The following is a 23,835-nucleotide window of genomic DNA, read 5'->3' as shown; positions in this document are numbered from 1 at the left end:
ATAAATGAAGGCTTTTTTATTTCTTATATTACTAGTCAAGAACAAACTTTTCTGAAAATGAAAGCAATCCTATTGTTATAAAAATACACTCAAATGTTCTGCAAAGGGATAGGGGAACTCATCTTATCCTACAGGTTGCTTTAAAAAAAAATAAAATGACCCATTACTCCCAGGATTTTCTTTTTAAGCAGATGTGGTCATCTCTTCTTTTCAAGTATAACATGGGTCACCTTGTAAAGCCTTAGTAAGGAGCTGTATTGTCTGTCTTTAGCTGATGAGAGACAAACTGGTTAACTCCAAGTTCTCTGAAGGCGATTCCAGCACACAAGTTCCTCAACATAGCAGATTGTACTAAATGTTGTCACTTTTTGCTGAATGTCCTCCTACAATAAACACAATATATTCCAAGTAAATTTGGGCATTTCATTGTTCAGCTCCTCTAGGGAGACTCTTCTAAGCAAACTGATAAGTCAGCTCTCACGGGAAACCCTTCCTTTGACCTGTGCTACTCTTGCCCAGCTCTCCTGAGAACGCCAGCTACTCCAGTTCGAGGTCACTCAAAACATGAAATGTGATCTGACATTCAAGTGCCATTAGTCCAAACTCATGACTTAGTCAATAGCACAGATTTTTTTTAAACGCCTCTTTGCATGAAAACTGAGTGTTTCAGTGCCACATAAATACTATTCTAGACTTGGCTTTCTGTTTAGCAAAGACTATACTGTTGTTATTACATGCCGTTGTCTTTTTACCAATATAGTACAAGGGCTGGGATCTTTCAGATCAGCTACCCATTTGTAATAGAAACTGGTGATACAAAAGAGACATTTTTATTGCACTATTTTTGTTCGGAGAAGTAAGGAAGTTTCTATCAATAGCAGCTTAAAGTTCCGTTGGCAGAACTTTAAACAGCTCTGCCCAGCTGTTAGAACCAATTCTTTCACATTTATTTTTCCCCTGCAAAGACACCTCTTTTAACCCTTTTTCATAAACTCAGTTCATTTTTTCCTCCTTCAGCCTCCACATTCTTCAGGTGGAATACTCCTAGTTCAGGGCCTCTCAAAGTCAAACAGCTGGGAGAGATGAGCTGAGCATTCTCTGAGTTGCAGAGCAGCTGCACAAAAATGGAAAACTGGATTTTGAAGTGCCAGACAAAGAACACCTTTAACCTGCAAAAACATGAAAACGACTTTTTGTGTAATACTACAAGGCAGATTTAACTTTCTGTGTGGAAATCAATTCTGCCTCTTTTCAATGGGATTTAATGGATTTTGTTTAGTGCACCATCCTCTTCTATAATAAGCAGATGACAGTGATCATAATGAGACAGGTGTTGCTTCTGATAGAGGAATTTACACATCGATATCTCTTTGAAGCACCTACAGCCAGGTGCTTCTACCACTTCAGGACTGATTATTCACGGTACCTTTTATACATTTTTGACCATCACTAGATCCCTCACAAGTTGACAGTTCAATTTTTTTTTCAAATGAACACCATCATTTATCAAAACTATAGGGGACCTGATGATAAAGAATTACTGGGGGAAAACATCATGCTTATGCTAAATGGTTTCAATCCTTGACCTTTGACCACGTCTTTCCTAACTGTTCTTGATCTGTGACCGCTCAGGATTATCTGACAAAACAAAAAAGAAGATATGAGTGGGCACCTAATATTCACAACTCTTTGCTTTTTTACTAGCCTTACTAAGAAGTATTTGTGCCTATATTCCTTTGCTTATTATACATTCAAATTCATAGTATGACTAACAGACTATTGCCCAATGTCACATCTTTAACTATGATGTTATAATGTTCATGAAATACACTTGTGATGCAATACTACATATTTTCTCAAGTAGGACATGAACTCGAGAGGGGAAAGGATGTAAGAAGTATTTGGTTGCATCTGAGAAGGAGCTACAACGAGTGCAGTGCTGAAACCGATCAGCAAACAAAGCTCATTGTACAGCTTCTACAAAAACACCGCTGCCCTCCTTTTTAAATATATAAAGCAGTAGCTTTGATTCAGTGACCTCAAAATTACCCCATCATCTGTGCATTTACATTACTATCTCTTGTTTTGCGATTCTAAAACTAATTCCTCCAGTACAGTTCCCATAGCTCCTCCTTCTATTACCTCCTCTTTAACTTGGACCAAAATATTCTGACCTCCACCAAATCTCATTAGCACTTCTGCAGCAGTTTTCTCCAGTCATATCCTATTTTCTACCACAAAGAAAAAACCACAAATTAATTCCAGAAAAAAAATCAGAACCTTTGGACTAAACTGTTTTCCCAAACTTTTTTGCTCAATAGCAAAGGCATCAAAGGATGAGGGACTAAGATCAGGGCCAATTAATTTAATGGTAGTTTCAAGAATGATAAATGGGGAGAGCAGGCCCTATTATCATGCTTTTTCAGCGTACGGCTTTAGAAACATTCATGCTTTTTGTTTAAGAAAAACCCAAACCAAACAATTTTCATTCTTAATAAAAGAAGTCTTAGAGGTTTAGGCCTAGTATTACTTCTGTTTAACTGCCAAAGCTTGTTATAAGCCTTTACAGAGGAAGAGCAGTGAACAAAGGAAGGTAGATATTACAAAACTTGTATGTTTTACATACCAGTTGCATCCTTTTACATATTGGTAAACACTGCTGTTCACACCCCAACACACACCCACACCCCCCCACACACACCCGCCAATACAAATTTTGAAATATTTTTTATTTTCAAAATATTTTTCTTCTCAGCTGGTAAGATTTTCTCCCATCTTGATGTAAAAAAAAAACCACAACACGTTTTCAAGGAAGGACATGATGCATATCCTTTATAAAATTGATTCAGAAGAAAAAAAAAAAGGTGATTCTAATCTTAAACCTCGTTTTTAATGTGTCATGCCTATTGCTGTTTTCCTGTATTGAAAAATATACAATTTAACAAATTGGAGATCCAGCTAAACATTTTTTAATAAACAGCAATTAACACTCTGGTGGCTATCAGTAATGAGACAACATTTCCTTAAAACAAAAGGAAAAAATGCTACCTACTGCTACAATTACATTTAATCTATGTCATATACAGGGCACAACCTAGATCCCTGCAAACGGAAATGCGTAGGTGACACCACCCTTGCAGAGACCCAGTTATACCACTGGGGATCCATTCACCCACACTCATCCAATTAGGTGACCATGCCTGAATATACTGACCTACAACAGACAACCAGAAATGTCTTCTGTATTTCATCTGTCTTACAACAATACGTTGAGATACATACTGGAAAAACATCCACATAGAAGTTCAAACTGAAATCTAACTAGAAGAAATCAAATCAAAGCCATAATGAAATGCTCACTTCTGGTTCTTGTAATTTCTTAATTTTGCCTCTACATTCTGGCATTTTGTTAACTACTAAAACGAAAAAGTCTATTTCCGCATACATGACAGGTTTTTTTTCAATATCAAATATTTCATTAACACCATTTTTGAGCCACCATTTTGATTAGCATCAAGACAGTAAAAATCACATCTATTGAAAGACCATGTGGACTTTAAGAAACCTAGATAATAAACTCTGTCATAACCAAGCATCAATAACATCTGCTTTTAAAATAGCTCTTTTAAAATCTGTCTGTTTAGCTGAATTTAATTAGTGCATTTATTTCATAGGAATGTGCTGGATCATATTTGAGAAAATAGTATTTGTTAAACGGCTATTAAGTTTTAGGTCCAACTGCTTTCTTCTTGTCCTGACCGTTGGTTTTATATGCTAATTAAAATAAAAGTTAAACTTCAGAAAGACAGGCATACCTCAAAGGGACACAGTGCCCTATCTCAGAGTAATGAGTTGTGGTTCTGTCAGTAACGTGGCTCCGACTAAACTATTTGTGTCTCTGACATTTTGAGGCTTAACCCATGGTTGGGAAACTTGACTAGGTAGAAACCACCTGGTATTTTCTTCCCTTCAGCTTTCGTTTCAGAAATGCGTAAGAGCTGTACAATTTAACCTCTGTGCAGACATTAATATCTAATATCTCTCTCCTAAGAAGCCTTAGGTTAGCATTGGAGGCAAACCCCTCAAGAATTAGATGATTTGTTACAACACAGAGAAAACTGATCTTAGGCTGAGAACTCAGGAGTGCACACAGACTAATTACACAAAGCCCCGGTCCGTACTGCGCTGCATGAGAAGGCCATCAGAATCAACGTACAGTACCTTTCATCTTGTCCCAGATCCTCACTGTCTGGCATTTCAGATGTGAAAAGGAATTCTCTCTCTCTCTCTACAGATCTAGATAATCCAGGCAATGATCTTCTAGTCTGTTTTGTGTTTTAGAAGCGACAACCCAGGCACCTGTCCCGTTTGCTGCTGAGAAGAGCGCTCCCTGCTCAGAGAGCAAATGTTTACAAGACATCCTAAGTGACTGCTCGTCTTGAATGAAGTTCAGAGCGTTTGGCTTTGATTGGCCAAGGCTATAAATAAACAAGTCGTGACTCACCTCACACACTATGACAGGGTGTTTAGTAGCAAGCACAGCCAAAAGCAAAACATTTTTTTTTTTCTTCTGGTCATGTGAGGGAGAATCACCACCCAGTTAGTACATTTTATTTTTCTGCTTCCACTGGAAATCTTCCCCAGCGTCTCCCATTTTTCTCAGGTGTAACTGAGCAGCAGCCAAAATGACAGGAAGCTAAATCACACAAGCTTTAAAGCAATATACTTAAAAATGTAAGACCAAATAGCTTACTGCAACTATCCTTTTTTTTCCTCCCCACAAAGCGTCAGTCACAAGCTTTCAGAAGAAGCAGAATTTTCTCCATTGACTGAATTCTCAGATGAAGTAAAAACCTAGAAATTCTTTTAAAATAAGGAATAGGAAAATGAGTTTTTGATAAAGATTAATTGCATTGGTTTTAACTTCTGCTTGTGGCAGACAAGCTTGGAATCAGTCTCAGCTGTCATAGGGATACCAGCAAATTGTACTGGAAGAGTCCTCAAAATGAAAGCACGCTGACAGGACGAGGTTTTCTGTCAAAATACTTCTAATGCCTCTGTGAACAACCCGAAGTGAATTGACAAATCCACTTTCCTCGTATCGCTTTTTGCTGCGTGCATGACAGGGATTCTGTCACTCCAGCTACACCAGCTACATCTCAACTAATTTTTCAACACCCCGGCAACCTTATCTGTGCTGATGAAGCTTTGTTGTGAAGCCCAAGACTGTAAGGATCACAAACATCGGTTGTTCAGCACATTGCTCAGCACTGCTCCTTCACGTGACTTCCTTCTTCCATTAAACCGCTTGATCTATTGTTTTATTATTTTCAAACAAATATTACATCCAGCGATCTTTACATCAAAACCCTTTTTTTTTAGGAGGGAACCCAGCAAGATTTAGACCTGCTTCTCCGCATGAGATAGTAGGAATTGTCCTGGGGCTGACACATCCTAAAAATAAATTTAAAAAAAAATTTAAAAGCTGGAACAAAGGGTATGTCGGAATAAAAAACAACCACCCCATATCTTTGATTTGCTAAGCTGTATTTGGTGCGTTGTGGGTAATGTGTCATTCGCTGGAAAGCTGCTTAACACTCAAAACTACAAAGGATTCTATCCTTTCTTCTTATTTTAATATAAAATGCTTCAAAATGTGGTAAGATCTAGATAAAAATAGCAAAAATTTCCCAAATCATATAATCATAGATCTATTCTTTAAATTCCATTATTTGTATTTACTATGCAGTGTCTGAATTAATAAAATGACCTCAGGAAGCAGTGAAAAGACAAAACAAAACAGGAATGCTGCCTATCTGTGCATGACAACTATCTTAACATTTCTCCCAACACTCCAGTTAGTTCCTTTTTCCTTTTCTTAATCTCATTCAATCCTCCATACTCATACCTTTCCTCAGTCTTTCACAAGATATGCTCTTCCTGAAGCAGTTGACTCATACTGGACTTTTAAAAGAGAGGAGGGAGAAGAAAAACAGGAATGAAGTCCTATGTCTAAATTATGCAAGGCAATATAAAAATACATATTAATAGATGTCCTGCCCTACTCAACAGAGACGTTCCATGGTTACCTATACCTGCATATTCCATCATCGTCGTCTCTTTTTTCTTTTCTTTTTCTACTTCTGATAGTTATAGCTGAAATATTTAGAGCTGAATTTCCTTCAAGCTTACCCTGAAACAACAGAGCAGCTAAATTCAAAAATCCTAATTAAAAAATAGTTTTGTGTCGCAGCTTCATTTTCAGAGTCCTCCAATTAGGACAAGAATCAAAAGAAATAACTGAAATCTGAAAACACAAAAGCATCGTTCAAAGTTGAAATGTAGCATCAAAACCGAAAGCAAGCAAACTAAACCCCTTGTGTAACTTGAGTTGCTTTTGTTTGTTTACATGTATTACAATATAGCCTTACAAAGCCACATATATTTACTATGTAAAATTGCCTTTGTACAAAATAGTCTTTTTTAATGCATTTGATGATCACATTCAGGAGCTGAAAAAGCTTTCAGTATCATGTCTCTCCCCGTATTTCAGTCTTGAAACTCGGTGTACTCCAAGCTCTTCAAGTATAACTTTGGATTGTTCATTTCTTTGTCACTGAGCACACAGTGCTCACCACTACAGCAGAAAAACAGTTCACTTTTACACAGTTACTTCTACAATTCCTTAGAACCCTTCCCCAGCCCTCAGTGAGGTAAGGAGGATAATATTACCTTCTTTACTTATTGATAAGCAAGTCCTGGAAAGATTAAGTTCAAAAGTGTCTACTAAATGAGTACCTAACTGAAATGTCAAGGACCTGTTAACTTGGAATTAGAGCATTTATAAAACACTTCAATACTAAAAGACTAATTTCTACTGATATCAGTGCTCATCATTTTTGCAAATCAGACTTCAGAACAGCACGAGCACATAATTAGCAAAACCACAATCACAGTAAAGTATTTTGCTTAGTATCACAAAGACGACTATCTAGAAAATTCATCTCACTTCCTTGATCAGTCTGAATTCTCCACACCCAAGTGAATTAGAGCTTGTATTGGTCCACCTGGAGGTTTCCAGCGGATCTCGCTCCAGGCTATTTCTCAGTCGCATGAGATGGAATGACCTCTCCAAGTACACTTGGGTGGAACAGCAGCAGGTGAGCAGAAGTACTGTACTGAATCAGGCCAAAGGGCTTCTGGCATCTCCTACTGTGTACAAAAGCGTAGCCTAGGCAAAAAATGCACTGCTGCCTTCTCCAAATAGCCTTCCAGACTCCAGCTTGAGGCTCCTGGGTTTCCTGAACCAGCAGCAATGTCTATATTTTTAGCTCTGAGTGGATTTCTATCCTGTGATAGCATCTGTAACATCTTGTGGCAAGGACTTCTGCAGTTTAACTACATACGGTTTGAAAACAAACAAACCCAACCAAACCCCACACATTTTTGTTTGCTCTGATCTAGCAGCTTCAACTGGTTTCTGAGAAGTCTTATACTGGAACAGGCAGATGACAGTTATCTCTCTTTAGCTTTTCACAGCTATTGATAATTTTTACAGACCATTATCATATTCTTTTTGATTGGCCTGCAGAGTTGAAAGGTGGAACTGCCTAGAAAAGAGCCCACCTGGTATTAGAATTACTAAACATCAGTTTTAAACTTCTTCAACATAGAACCTCAAAGTGACTAGAAATGACAGAACTGATGAAAGAAAAGCTCTTTCCCTACCCATGTTATTTTTCAGGGAGGTTGCTACTTCCTTACTTAGTTGCAGCTAACACTACAACCTTCTGAATCACAGGGGACTTTGGTCAGTCTTCTCTGTCCCTCAGAAGTTCCTTCTTGCCACCTCTGAGGCCTCCCCTCACATGAGTAATCCTGCTCTTCTCAGCAACCTCTGCTTGAGCTGCCATCTGCCAGCCTCTCTATGTCTGTCACTTCTCACATCCAGCATTTTCTGAAATGTTCCCTCCCCTTGGCTCCGCTGGTTCTTCAACAGAAGGAACAACCCCTTCCCCCCAGCACCGTTTTTCTGAAAGGAACATGAAAGCACTTGACTTTGTAATCAAAAGGAAAAAGATACTATCAAACACATTCTGCTCTTGGTCAGCTCATTCAGCTTTAAAAGCCCCATTCTTCTCACGTGTTTTGTGCATGTAAGCTGTTGCATGCCCTGAAACAGCCTTGTTGTTCTTTTCCAAACTCTTCCTACATTTACTAGCGTGGGAGAGACCAGAAATGGACACCACTGCTCCCAGTGAGGGCATACTATTGATTTACACATTTTGACCCTTCTTGTGAGTTGCTCTCCATGCTCTGTTGGCCCCCGTTACCACAGTTTTACAGAGTTTTCCAGACAACATGGTGGTCTTTACTTTATTTGGATAACTTCAAGAATCAATCCTTCCTCCTTCTGTTCATCTCCACTCTGCTCTTCAACTAAAGAGACCTCCTCTAGACCTTTCTCAAAACTTCCCTGATAGCTGGTAAGTAACAGCTCTCTTTACTGTCAGGTATTAAGATACCCCAAAAGGTGTGCTGGCACGCCTGACATATTGCTTGCTCAGAGAATCTTACCAGTTTTGCTCTTGCTAAGTACAGATTTGGACTGAACATGTATCAATTAAATGGCCTTCCCACCAAAAAGTAGACACATCTGTGTGAAGTTTTCCTTTTACAGGCAGGTACCAAAGACTTCAGAGGAAGTCATCAGCAAAAGAAGAAAACTAAAAGCTACGTTCATGCCAGAAACAAGAAAGTAGCCTTACGGGGTAGCTGAGAGGATCAGAAATTGTGTCAGATGCACAGCTTTACATAGCCTGATACTGAAGATGCTCAAGGGCTTTAGCAGGTGGGTGAAAGGCAGCCCACTGTCCATGTGGAATGTAAGGGGAATGTTCTGGCATTGTGAGGCAGATGGTCGGCAAGCTTCCAAAGATTTCAATTAGTCTGCATGTGGCACACTTTAGCTGGTCTACCAGCTCCAGAACTAGTCACAATCACTGCCGCCTTCTATGTCTCCCCTCATCTAAAAGGAGAGTAAGACAGTGCTTTCAACATACGACCCTGTCAAATTATTCACCTATGAACAAGTCCCACTTCTAATAACGTGGATGAAAAAATAATGAACACCATGCTGTACACTTAAAAGACATCCTAAAAAACCTCAACTGACTCATAGCCAAAAATCACACTATAAAAAAAACATCTAGTTTAATTCGTATTTCCAAAAGGAATGGAAGGTGTAGCATTTTATTTTTTGTAGATGGTTTATGCTGATAATATTTTCAGCAAGAGCGTATATTTAAAAATTACCATCATTGTCAAAGGCATGTTTAGCCTTAAAACTAACTTGAAATGCATGTTTCTGCTACTGAAAAAAAACCATATTAATGACATACCTGAAGTCCCCTAAAATGGAATATTTCCTGCCCCCTTTTTCAATATAGAAAAGTGAATATACTGGTCACATTAGTGTGTGTTTGCAGGCATGTGTACATTTATAAGCGCACACACATATGAAAGTATTTGTTTTAATGTATTTCATCAATTTGAAATGCACACCCAATTATCCCATATTTTCAACATCCAAATTTCTTGAATGATATCCACCCCAATTCTTTCTGACTATGTAAAGCTGACTTCAAATTGCAAATGCTTAATATACTTACTTAACTTTGAGATCTCTTCATACACTATAAGATATACACAGGAGGCTTTTTAGAAGAAGAGGAAGCCTTTCATACAAGTGCAAATGAAAAATCCTAAAGGTAGACCTGCCGAACATGCTCAGTTCTCTGCTGGAGTATTGTAGTAGGTATAACCTCGATCTGGTAAGCGGTGTGCTAAAAAAACTTAAGACAACTATTACACACAAAACATAGTTTTGTATGTATCTGTACATAGGACTAGAAATGCCAAAAAAATAAATTAGGAAAAAAAAAAATCTTTCAAGAGTTGAAGACCAACAAAAGCAAACAAAATAAGCACTCAGGAAAATTTTTCTTTCTTCACAGATCCTGCATATTATGCAGGACACTTCTTTGTACCTGGACAAAATAACTCATTGTTAAAACATCTTTTAAAATCAGAAGCTGCATATTCAGGAAGAAAAAAAACCAAAAACCAGCATTCAGGTTTGACAGAAAAAAAGTTATGCAACATTCTAAAAGCTAAACTAGAGATTGCATGCAAGAAATATTTACTCGGCAGAACAAAGCACATGGATATGTATTTTTAAAGAATCATAAAAAACTGAGTATGAAAGCAACATGACTTGTCAACAGGCACCAAAACCTGATTTGTATCAGCAACAATGAATTGTCACTGTGAGGTATTAGTGTTTCATCACACAGCACACATAATGCACCACGGTGCATGAGAGTATTTCCAAGTTTTCGAACACACGCAGAAAGAAAAGTTAAAGAGAGCAAGAGACACTCCAGCTGCAGTTTAGAAAGCAAATGACTGCATTTTAGTCACATGAAGATAGCAAATCTTCCTCTTGTACAAATACAATAGATCATGCTGGATTTGTGTGACAAACAGAGAAGAGCTGGAGACAGGGCGGTAGAAGATCTTACCACTAAGGGTGAAAATCTCAACTGCTCTGGGACCTTTTGGCTATGGGATCTTGTTAAACAGCTATAAAAGAAACAGATTTTGGAGGGAGGGAAAAAAACGCATAATACATCACCTAGCAATGATCAAATCAATTTCTAAAGATAACTGAATATTTTTCCAAATTTTTCAGGAGACTTTTTACATACTGTTTCATGAAATTATTTTGTTTACTATACCACATTTCGTATTTACCCTAAGACCTACTTATGTACTAGTTTGTCTGCAATCATGATCTGTAACTTAGTAAAGGCACATTAAAATGCAATCTTCTTCCCTAGGCACACATGCTACTCAAGATTTTGAAACCTGCCCCTCCACCTGTCTCTCTGGTTTGCAGCAATCTGATTCTGTTTCTTCTCAGCAATTGGTTTCTTCCCCCACTGAAAAGAAATAAACTATATGAAAGGCAGTCCAAATAGCAAGATAGCTATACAAGAAAATCAGCTTGCATCAAAGAAATAGGTCAGAAGATTAAAAACAGTTAAGAATGCATGAAGAATTTAAAATATTTTTCAAATGTGTTTATACAAATAAAGCACAAACCTAAGCTTGTTGTGTTTTCTAAGTGTAAAACACAGCACAAAACGACACAAGAAAAACAGACTGTCAGCAAGCTACCAAGAAAGAGAATATTTAGAAGACAATTTGTATGTAATTCAATTAAGAACATAAGAAGTCACTCAGCTATGTAGAACATCTAAGATTATTAGGACACTCAGAGCCACATACTGACAATTCCTATGTCTAAAAGATTTTGCTGGTATGCTCGCAGTTTGCTAAGATAACCCACCATCACTTTGATGCTGCTATCATCCTATGAAGAAAAGGATATGAGCCAGTTTTCCACCTAATCATATAATTTATTCTTCTGTGCGATGTACGAAAATCTCACCAGAGGGGGCTTAGTGCGATTGCAATCCACCGCTAGATCAAAGTCCAGGTCACCAGTCCTGAATTAGACCTTACAAGCTGAGGGATGAATAACTGCAGGACTTCAAGTACATTATAATGGAAGCACAGCACACGCATATATTAATAATTTTCATTGACATCAGCCCTATTCTTATGTCCCAGCTCAAAGAGCCGAAGTTCTTCATTAGTATTCAGAATTGCTAGCCAAACATTTTCCTACTAAATATAACTTCATCTTGATTCCTTCAGGGCCACAGCCTTTTTCAATGCCTATATAATAAAAACGAGAGATTACCAAATTATACTGTTAACTTTTATCATCAATTTACTACCTATTTGTTGTTTACTGTGTGACAAGAGATAAAGTCTGTAGTGTTTAATATGCCTGATGGTAAAATTTCAGTGATATTCTCTCCCTCTGAAAAGAGCTTTTTTCATTATAATTATCTTTATTCAGTCTCACTGTGGTAGGTTGTGCAACTGTGACATAAAAAAAACATTAGTTTGTCACTAATGTGACTCAGCTTCAAGGGCATATTTTTATCTGATGGAGAAATTGGTAATTTGTATGCTGTCACTATTTTCCAACTTCAACACATGTAACCGCACATTAGCAAATCTGATATATTTGCTCTCATTATAATGAGAGCAATGAAATGTAAATTTATCTAAGCAACGTTTAAAGTATTTACGAACTAAAACAGATCAGGGAAAATAATGTCAGAGCGCATGCTATTTGAGAAGGCATGTACTTGTGTATGCAGATCAAATAGCTTGCTTTTAAAAAAAAAAGGTAAAAATATAGGAACACCTCACCACAGTTCACGTTACCACTTAATCTCACACTATAGCTCTACCAGTTGGAAAGAGAAACCAGACATATAACCTTGTTAAATGCTAACATCAATACTTAAAGAAAATAGTCCTGCATAATTTCACAGTCAACAACATAAAACACAGGCAATAATGAGAAATAGCAGCATTATAGAAAGCAATGGTATGCTTCACACGATGACAATTCATACACATGCACAACTGCAGCCTGGATAGGATGGTTAATTCTGAGAGGCATTGATGAAAACAAAACTAACTTTATCCTGGAGTGACTGGAGCATCCAATTTCTTACCACAGTTTCTCCAAAGTAAATACTTGTCAAACCACAATCATTCTGCTCTCAACATCTGTCCCTCTGTGAAATAACTGCAAGTGTAAAGCTGCGGTGGCCACTGTAACACCACACAGCTCCACAGAAAAGGCAAGGGGGCTGCCAAGACTGCAAAAGGGAACTCATCCCCCTCCTGCAATCACACCTACTCTCAAAAACCCTACAGGGCTAAATGGCTCTTGGGCTAATAGAAATCAAGAAAGAGACCAGGAGCGATGATCAGTGAAGACCTGCAGCCTAACCCATTTGTCATCAAGGGCACAGGCAGATCTGTGATTTAGAGGAATCCCCTGAACTGGTTGGGTGAGCACTGCCAGAACACTCACCCAGAAGCGCTGAGCTCCCGATAACCTTTGCCCTGCCTTGAGATGATGATAATACACAGGATATTTTGCTGAAAGGCTGACGGCACTATACTGGGAATTAACTTCCGTTATCTAGACTTTTGTCTCAAAGAATAAAAGACGTAATTTTTCCCTTTCCTGTTTCTTTACTATTATTTTTTAAAATTCAATTTCATAGGGTGGTTTAGAACACATGTACAGAAAACCTTGTTTTGCACAGCACAATAGCAGCTCCTATCACTGTTCAAACTTCCTTTTCCCTCGTCTTTCATGAACGTCTAAAGATTTCTAAAGAAAAGTTTTCATCAAGCTCTAGGAAATACATTTCAGTAGTAGATTTTGCTGCCAGAAGACTGAAAAATTAAGCTTCCAACGTAGAAGTTATTCATACATGTATTTTATCTATATAAATCTGTAAAATGCATTATATTTTGCCACAGCTTTAGCTGTTTCCTTCAGAATCTTGATCTCTGAGATACCTATAAGAAAACATCCTTTGCTTTGAAAAACCTTCTCGGCTGATGTACAGATTGTAGAATCACAGAATATCTCAAGTTGGAAGGGACCTATAAGGATCATTGAGTCCAACTCCCCAGAGGTTCCTATAGAGGAGGAAAGTAGAAGGGTGAAAAAATAACACTCAGACTTTTACTTTAGTCCAGTAGTCCAGTGAGGTGTGTTTTTCTTACTTTAAAAAAAAAAAAAAAAAAAAAAAAAAAGGCTTTATTTAGGAAATATTCAGAGCACTGTAAATACATCATCTTTCAACTACTTTTCAGCTATCCTGCGTTTCTCTTCACCTCATTTCAGTGATGGACAAAGAAAGCCCCAGAAGACTAATTTCCATATGCTAAGGTTACTCTTTAAAAAAAAACCAAACCCCTCTTTAGTATGCTTTTTGTTTGATTACTGCTTAATGAAACAAGTATTCTCCAAGGTACATCTGGAAGGGTTTTGAGCAGAGTATTTGACACTGTAACAAAAAAATTCCGTTTATGTGTTCTTCTCAGAAACTTCTGTATATTTCTATTTGTCATCAGATTAAGGAGTTTTGAGCTGGATTCCCATGTTCTAAGACTTTGATTATAATACAAAATATCTAATTCAGCTAACAAGTTAGGACACAAGTTGCCAAGCTACGCACCCTAGGAAAATTGCCTGCTTATGGTGGACTCACAACGGAAACAGTTTTGTTCCTGTATGACCCTCACACGGAACTTCATACAACGACTGTTCAAACACATTTGGAGTCTTTTCTATCAATACGCAAGACAACAGTCTCACATGCTTTTGTCTCAGCTTGAATTCTAAGAAAACATATACATGCACTCAGCTAAAAGTTCTTAAAAATGTTTAGAAAAAATCTTTTTAAAGATCAGACATGCAAACCTCGGATATTACTGCTCTGATCTCATACCTAAGTGCATAAAAGCAAGTTCTTAAGGTACACATTGACCCTGCAACTTCCATGGAATGTGGTGGTAGCAACAGACAGTCTGAAATCGGGCAACAGCTCTCTCACATACCCTTCTGGGATTTCTCAGACTTTAACATTTATATATCATTTATTAACAACATTAACAAATACAGAAATAAATGGGTATGTTTATTTCGGTCTTATTATGCCGCTTAATGGAATAAAAAGTCTAGCCCTGTGCCCTGTCTTGAACAGTTGCCAAAACTGAACACCTGGAGATACCAAATCAATAGAACAAGAACATGGGAAAATTTGTAATGATACCTCCATAAAATACAATACAGCCACCAACAATCTGCAACTCAGGAACTTTCAAAGCCAGAGGGGATGACTTTTTATTTAATAGCCTTCAATTAATTTTCTTCAAAGAACTATCCTGTAATTTATATTTTTAATCCACATATAACTCTAATGTTCACAACAATCCTGTATCAAGGATTTCTAAAGCTTAATTACATCTTTTTATTCTTCCTCAGCCTGCTGTTTTGATGCCTCCTCATTCCAACAGCACGAGAGAAAAAGCATGCTTCTTATGGTATCTTAGAGACCTCTATTATTACCTTAATTATTCCTCTTTTCTTTTGAAAAGTCCTATCTCATTTACTTGTTCTTTATATGGAAATAGTTCTGTATAATTGTTCTAACTTGTTGCTCTACTCTGGATGATTTTTCTCCTGTATCTTTTTCTAGGAGGTAACGGATCAGAACTACACACAGTATTCAGGATGTGGACATCGAACAAATTTATAAGAGTGGCAGGTGGCTGTGCTTACTTTTGCCCTGTATGTCTTTTTTACTGACAATTAACAGCAGATATAATCTGTTGATCAATGCTAGTTTTGTGAGACCACATCTTATTCATGAGTGGTTACAGTCACCTTTGGACACTATTATTCTAAATGTGAATTCAGGACTGGTGTTCTTGCGTAACTTTACAGTCACCTGCACTGAATGTCATACGCTATTTCACTGTGAAAAAAATCCTGTAAGGATCTTCTTAAATTCTTCACAGTTTGTCCTTTTCTTAATTTCCTTGAATAATATGGTACCTCCAGCAGTCCTGGCCCTCCCACTATTCACTGTCTTTTCAGGATCACTTACATTTATCAGAACAGTTCCAGCCACACTGCTGCAGGACTCATTCTCCCACCTTCCATTAACACGAGGGCTAGACATTTACTCTCACTGTTGCTGCCTATATTCCACCCATTTGTTTATTTAATTATTGGGATGATATTCTCTCATAGTCCAGAGTTACTTATTTGCTTGTAGCTAATGCCATTTGGAAGGTCAACTGGCCTGCATAAATCTCTACTCAGCATTCTGTCAGTCTTCTCATCTGAAATTCTTAATATAGATTTTTAAAGAATGTTAATATTTTACTTTTTAGAAGTATTTTTAAAAAATATTTCAACTACTTTCCTATTGGATATTTTTATATTCACCGTGAAATCCTCTTCATTGTCTCACACTATGAACTGACCTACAGTAACATCATGGCTACAGCCACGTCAATGATCTATTAATTGTACTACCAATCCAAGCGCTTGGTAACAAACAGGCTCAACTTCTGAAATAGCATCATTCTCCTTTTATCAAATCTAAGGAAAATCTAGGAAAAGGAAGTGAATGTCATATGGTGCCATGACCATAACTTTCAGGTGGACTTGGGAGAACTTTCATGTTCTTGTGCTACAGTAAGTATTTACCTCTGAAAATTTTTATTAAACTGGTCTCTTGAATATGTCTGATCATCTGTATTTGAGGAGAGGGGAAGCTTGCAGGGCATGAAAAACATACTGAACATGTGCTACCCTGTATTTTCCTCAGTGTAAAAATAAATGACGTGTAGCTTCATAGAGCTGATTTCCAGTGTTATTTAGACTCTAAAACATCTTGTGATATTAACCAAAAAAAAAAAAGAATTAATTCAATAGGTGAATTCAATAGGTGAATATGGGACATCTCTTCTGCCAGTAAGAAAAAAGAAAAAAACCAGAAGACTCAGGGAAGGAATATCATAATGTTTGTTTCAAAACAGCTGTGCTGTTCTACTCAACTGTATGGCAAAACACCCGAAAGAATAGAATATGTTATTCTGCTGATAGGCTCACATGCTTCAACAAAACTGCGTGCCAGGACATTCCTTACTAAATTCGTGCCTAATCAGATGTTGTGCTGGGAAACACCCCCTCACGTGTTACAACCACCCAGGCATCTGCAACATTAAAAAAAAGGGGGGGACTACGACTCTAGGTTCTCATGCCCCCTGTAAATAATTTCCATCATGCGTTTTGTAATCTAATGCTTGTATTTGGCAAACCAAATGCAATTAAAGGTCAAAACCCAACTACTATATAATCTCAACCCCACTTACTCTGATCTTTTGCCTGACTGTCACCATTCTGAAGATTCCAAGTAATGACGTCGCTTCCTTCCACAGCAATAACTAGTATATATTTATAAATACCTTGTTTCATTAATCATAAATGTTTCTTGCTTCTGTTACCAAGTCTGAAATTAACCAAAACTGCCTGTTTCTTTTTCCTTCTTATTACCCTCAAGTTTCCAATATGCTTTAAAAATTGTTTAGAATTTGAAAGCTTGACAGGATTTAACTCAATAGGGCTGGTTAGGAGACCTGCACGTATTTTCTCCTTGTGAAAAACAGCATTTTACAGAACTGAAAATGTAATTTCTATATTCTTGCTGCATATAGGGAGCATACTGCATATGGAAAACTGTGCAGCACTATAAAATTTTCACTCTTTACTCTTGTTGTTGAGATATAAGACAGTACAAAATACTATTTAAATAATTCAGTTTCTCAAACCACATAAAATAGTACAGAAAAGCAAGCTTCCTAAGCACAGAAAACAGTTGTCGATTCAATTACTTGGGTTTCGGGTTCTAGAAACCTTTGCATTGTCTGCAGAATGACCTGAAAGCCGGTCTCACGATGCTGAAATCAATGCTCAGGGACAACTGGCCCCAGAACCATTTCTGTACATCATGTATACAGATTCTCATGAACCGATTGATGCTGATTTTTGTGGCAAGAAAAGAGATCTGTGAATGGCAACAACTGTGACAAGCAATCACCAAAACTGGGAGACAAATACCTCTGGTAAATATACCTATGGCAGGTTTGGGTATTTGATTCAGTAACTTTTTTGTGTGAAACAAACCCTGTTCTTCTCAAAATAATAAAATAAAAAGGCAACATTTCTGCCTACAGGAAACAGATCGTACAGGCCAATACTAAAAGGGGAAAAAAGCTATCTGTACTTGCAGGAGAAAAACATCTTTTTCACATTTTTGTGTTTTGCATAAGCCATACCATTGCTTTTCATTTTCTTTAGTGATAATATGAAAATCCAGAATATGGTTAAGCTTGCTACCTGTTTTTACAGAGTTTTTTTCTCAAATATGATTTGACTTGTGTTTAAGAAAAACAATTCCAAAATGAAACTGTCCAGTTTTTTTTCTTAAACCTAAAAGCAGTCTATTTAAAGTAACTCTGGGGGCTCCCTGAATGGTATAGTTTATAAATACCCTTTAAGATGACAAGTCAAATGACTTCAGGATTGTAAGTTATCTCTCACAGTTGTTCAACTGTTAAAATGGAAAGTGGTAAGAATAGAATAAAAATACCCATGGTGAAAATGTTACATGTGCAATGAGATAAACATAGGGAAGAGGACACATGACCGTTTTAACATTAATCTTTCCACTTAAACTTAACTCTCTACCCTTTAAAAAGGTCAGTTTTGCAAACTTCTTGCCTGATGAGCCATTTGAGGTCTGTTGTTCTGTTCAAAGCTCCACACTGATCAGAAATGCAGTCTTCCTCTACTTACGATCTGTCTGGTAATTGTTGTAACTATATTCTGCTGGTTTAGGCATTAATAATAATTCAACAAAAGCCACCTAATTATAATGAACATTTTAAAATACATACCAAAAGTGAAAAATATGAAGTTACATTTGCAAGCAGAACCAGTCTCTGAAGCTGGCAAACATGTCCAGCAACTCTGTGGCAATCAAACAGGCTGTGCCTAGACTAGGTAGTAGTTAAATTTATTGTATGGTATAACCCTACAGAAAGTTACAAAAATGATGTTTTGCCTGTATGTCAGTTTTCTGTTCTCTTTAACAAGGCTTGGTACCTTGCTACTCTAAAAAAAGTACTATGTTTGTTAAACAATTCCGAGATACACCAATATGCAACTAAGCTTTACCTGTCTCGACATTTTACTAAGTCTGCCTAAGCTCTTTGAAATCTTTTAAATAGAAGACAGCCTTGCTAACTCTGAAAGTTGCCCTAAAAAAAGGATATTCTTTAGAAGGAACGGACTTTTTCCAGTTTGCACTATCTACAAAGCCTGGGAATACAGTACCTCCACTTGAACATAAGGAATTAAGGATTGCATTCCAACCAGTAACCTAGTGTTAGTTCCAGTGTACTGATACGTAATGATGTACATAGTTACAACTACAAATTGCGAGACATTTGACATGGGTTCCCACCATAAAGTAGAAAACCCCAGAGTACCGAGTACTTGTTCAAAAGTCTTTACGGATTAGAGATAAATATTCAGGGTGAGGGCTGACAGAGGCAGGAAGTGACCAGCTCTTCTGTTCAGAATTATGTGACTGCATTCAGGTCATCTCCTTTCCCTGTCTGAGCCAGGTAGGAAGGCTTTTGCTACCCTTCAAGCGGCAGTGCATGACTTGAGCCTAAGTTCAACATGTGAGTTGAAGCACACCTGTCCAAGAACGAATATTACCTTTTGGCTGACATTTTATACGAGTTATGTCCAAATCTTTTGGATCCTTCAGCTGGAAGGATCTTCATCTAGGATATGAGGGGTCTTTGTCACTTTCCCCCAGATACACTTTATTCCAAGTTTCACTTTCTTATTGAGGAAATATCTGTCAATCACATCCTTGGACGGGTTTTCTTAAAATGTTATTTAGGCCGGCAGCCAAAATAAGAGTATGCCCTTCTACACCCTGCCTCTGAAGCATGCTATTTATAATAAACACTTTGTAAATATAAACAAGTCAAAAAAAGAAACGAAGCAAGGGCTTTATACTGAAAGTGCAGTAATACTCAGAATTGACAACAGTGTATGAAGTGTGCCTGCCAGTAGCTGACAATTTCCAAGCAGTTTTGAAAAAAAAAAATACATAGGGAAACAATAACAGATGCTATGATTAGCATGAGAAAGCTGATCTGCTCAAAAATGGTCAGAACAACAACTTTTTCTTAGATTCAGGAGGTACCCAAATGTTGTCCCTTTTCTTTTAATTCATTGGATACTCTCTGTGGGAGTCTTGCAACCCACAACAAGCAAAGATTAATTGCTTGTGAAGAGAGGTCCCTGAATACAGACAGAAAAAGTGATCTGAGATGGACGGTACCAGCATAATTTCTCTGCAATTTTTCAGATACAGTTTTTCTACAGAGGTGTTTACAGGCTTAAGAAATCAACCCATGAAGATGGGATAGATGAGTATTTTAAGAGCAGACTGTAGCTTTCATAGTATGTTCAAACTGTGGCCTGCAACTCAACACAGAAAAAGAGTATGTTTTGTTTTCCCTGTAATTAGACTTTCACAGCTTTATCTCTGGTGCTGAAAAAAAACTGGTGCCAATATTTCCATATCAGTAAGAAATGTGAAAATACTAAAAAGTGAAGGACACCTCCAAACTCCCTTGCTGAAAGCTGGGAGAACTTGGCCAACGGCAGGCAACTGCACTGTACAGATCAGGAAATTCAAATGCAGCACCTGCCATACTTGCCCTTGTCTAAGATTGAATAGTAGATCTACGCACTTGTTACTGAGATAGAGAAAAGTTCAGAAAGACACAATTGGCATGGGAGAGCTCCAGAGTAACACTAACCATTCTGGCAATTTTCTCTTTCAGAATCTCTGCTTTGTTTCTCCACTCACTTCCTCGGTGGAATTTTCTGTATTTGTTTTATCACGTTCCTTTCAACTCCCATCAGCTTCCAGGATTTGTTTTGTTTACTTAGTGCTGGAAACAAGCTGAACTAAAAAAAAACCACCAAAACACCTGCAATGCCACATATCTTGTACTTAATGTTGAGTTAATACTGTGATCAAAAGAAACGTTTTATCATTACAATAAACATAGCAATAAAAAAAAAAAGATGTGAGACAACCTAGGAGATCATAGGCAGCAGCAGGGAGGTCACATTTTTTCCCCTAGTGATGGTAATATGGGTATTACGTGACATGCCAGCAAGCATGACACAGAGCTATCAGAACTGGGTCAGCTCAGAATTGGCAGTTCTTAGGTTGTTCACAACGTACAAACTCACAGGCACCTTTAACAGGACTGCATTTTTGACACAGCAGATCCAGAAGCAAAACTCTCATGAATAATTGAACAGTGACCACAGCTCCATACTTTAAAAAAAAAAAGACACAAAATAGAGCTGGCTTTACTGTATGTTGAAAGTTGCTGGAGAAAAGATGCTTTATGTTTAAATTAAAAATGACGAACAAAGGCTGCATTTCCATCCTCCCATCATTATGGAGCTAGAATTTTTCAACTGAGTCTAAGAGTTCATTTCTACCAATGAGTAACAAAGGAAATTAATTACTGAGTCACTTTTGCACAGGATGCAGCATACCCTGCAGTTTGCAAAGACTGCACTTACGTCAGGTATTTATTTCACACATTTAATCATGGACACAGTGGCTTCACTTGAATAAAAGTATTTCAAACCTAGTTTATTTAAGCATAATAAAAATACATGTCTTGCTATGCGGGTGCCCAGATGACCATTTTTCCAACATGGAGGTAAACTGGCAAAATCACAGAATCATAGAATTATTTAGGTTGGAAAATACCTTTAAGATCATTGAGTCCAACTATAATGCTAGGTGTAAGGATTTTCAAAGTCTCCACATGAAATCTCCTGAAGTTGTTCCATGAAATTACTTCTTCTGACTTATTAAAGGAATAATATTTGTTTATCCCTTGAAAGATACAAACAGAACACTAAAAAAGAATAGCTTTTAAACAATATGCTTACAAATGATTGCTGAAATCTCCTGTCTGTGAGAGATTAGAAAGACCAAAAACAACTGTCAAATCAGGCTATGTGAGGTGTTCTGTATCTTGAATTTTTAATTAAATATTTGTATAAAAATACTTTGTTATCAGAAGAAAAATTTTTCCCGGAGGTAAGCGACAGCAATCTTCTGAACGGCTCCCCAGTACCTCAGTGCTGCAAAATCAAAATATACAATATGGAAATCTTTCAGAGCTCTCTAAACAGAATAAAGAGTTTAATACTTGATAATTTTGACTATAACTAGCCACTGGGTTAGAGGAAGGGACAGTACTGTGAGACAAATGAAAAGAGTAGTATATTTCTCAAGGAATTATGGTTTATGAAGATAAAACTAGAAAAAAATAGGGCTATCCAAGCAATTTCAGATCAACTGCTCTCACTTGGATACTTGGAATGATGCTGACCAAGTTAGTAACAGAGCTGAGAAGCTGTTAAAGCAGTCAAGGCTTATTCAGCATCCAAACAAGTAAAAAAGAAGGCATATTTCTTTTTAAAAAGTACATAGCCCGCCCTAAAAGGATGGATGCATAGATCTGAACTGTTGCAATGCTTCTGAAAATTTCCTGTATGACACTTTAAAGCAAACTGCAAAAATACGGCTTACATGCAATCCCCAAAAGATAACTTCATGTTTAACTGAAAAGCCGTACTCGAGGGCAGGTCTTGTTAAGTGTCTTGTTAAATGAGATTGATATGTCTCTAGCATTTTCAATGAGTATCCACGCTACTCCTTCAGATGAGTGAGTGGCAGTACCCTGGGAGGCATGGCAGACACTGTAGAGGAAAGAATCAGGGTTCAAAGAAGACCTCAAACTGGAAAATGGCATGAAACAATCAACCAGCCAAACTCATCAGGGACGTATATTTGACAAGCCAAATACATGAACGCACAATGGGAAACAACTTACTAAACAAGCAGTGTAGTGAAAAAGGAGAATGTTCCCAAGCGGATATAAGCTACTTGAGTTATTTGCAATAGCCTTAGAAAAAATAAATCTATGTCTGGTATGGATTTAGAAGATGTTTATATTATACAGCACAAGTCATTTCTTTTACTTGATACTGTAAGGTCTCAGTTTGGGCATCATGCTAGGAGCAATACAGACACTCAAACATGAATGATTAAAGTTTCTGAAAACATAACTCATGACTCAGCAAATATTAAACTGGGTTGATGGAGTATATTGTTATTAAAAAAGTTAAAGCAGCACCAGTAAAATTCTGCTGGTCCTTTGTTTCTGCTCTTACTTCCTCAGAAGTTACTGCTTTCTTGCACCCACGATAACGTTTAACTTTTATTTTTAACTAATAGGGACAGAAGGCAAATAAGGCTTATAGAAAGAGGTATGCAGTTTTGTTTGGTAGTAGTAAAGAGGCTGGACAATTCCAACATTTTCCCCTCACCTCTTCCATGCACCCTCCATCATGAAAGGTGAGTTGGGCTCCTGGAGATGAGGAAGAGAGGAAAATGTCTTGTGATGACTAAGGCAGAGTCACATTATAACCAAATTACTGGAGAACCACAGATAGCAGGCCTGACTTCAAAAGTTTGCGAACCACTCCATATGAGAAATTGGCCTTCGCTTACATTAGCTTTGCTCCTATCTACAACTTCAAGGAAATGGATTAACAAACATCAACCAGAAATACTTCCGTAACAACCTTGATTTTGTTTAGATTTCCTAATGGAAAAAGACCACTTATTTCCTACTCTGCTCATCTGCAACGAGATTCCTTCACAACCCCCTGAAGGACAGAACACTTTGTTTTTGAGATACGAATAAGAAGCATATCCTCGAGGTCTCAAGAGTGAACTGAATACACAATCACACTCTTCTGGAGACTGATTTCAGAGAAGCTGCTTGCATACACAAAGAGACAGAGGTAAATCTAGTCCCCCTGCTTGTTTGTCAAGCCCTGCTGTGGAATGATGTTTCAGCACATTGCTGCAAGAGTCTGCTTCTCATTGTAACCACGAGCACCAGTCAGTGGCATCTTTAAGACAGACAGGCCTTCAGACCAACAGGGAATAATGGAATAATGACACAAGGGTTGTAAATGCTCTTACTCGTCTCACCACCACAGGCTTACTGTATGTATTCAAGGGAAACAAAAAGTCACCATTAAGGTACAACGTACCTGACCAGCCTACAGACATTTCATTTAAGAACAAGATGAATCATGCTATGTTAACTCAC

The 23,835-nt window shown here is 37.5% G+C and overlaps 1 protein-coding gene across 4 annotated transcripts in view; it reads right to left on the bottom strand.

The window, feature by feature from the left end:
* The window catches only part of RETREG1 (reticulophagy regulator 1), a 70,283-nt gene that overhangs the window by 23,650 nt on the left and 22,798 nt on the right, over positions 1 to 23,835 (bottom strand). The window contains exon 1 of one of the 4 annotated variants that reach the window (XM_075084244.1): positions 4,222 to 4,480. The exons of the other annotated variants lie outside the window; for them this stretch is intronic. Within the exon in view, the coding sequence (XP_074940345.1) occupies positions 4,222 to 4,256 (35 nt within the window). The 5' untranslated portion in view covers positions 4,257 to 4,480. Of the gene's footprint in view, positions 1 to 4,221; positions 4,481 to 23,835 lie in introns of those variants that run through there. 4 annotated transcript variants of the gene reach the window in all.

The sequence above is a fragment of the Phalacrocorax aristotelis genome, chromosome 2 (assembly GCF_949628215.1).
Source record: "Phalacrocorax aristotelis chromosome 2, bGulAri2.1, whole genome shotgun sequence".
Taxonomy (NCBI): Eukaryota; Metazoa; Chordata; class Aves; order Suliformes; family Phalacrocoracidae; genus Phalacrocorax; species Phalacrocorax aristotelis.
The sequence above is the reverse complement of the archived record's forward strand: the minus strand, read 5'-3'. Positions and strand labels throughout refer to the sequence as shown.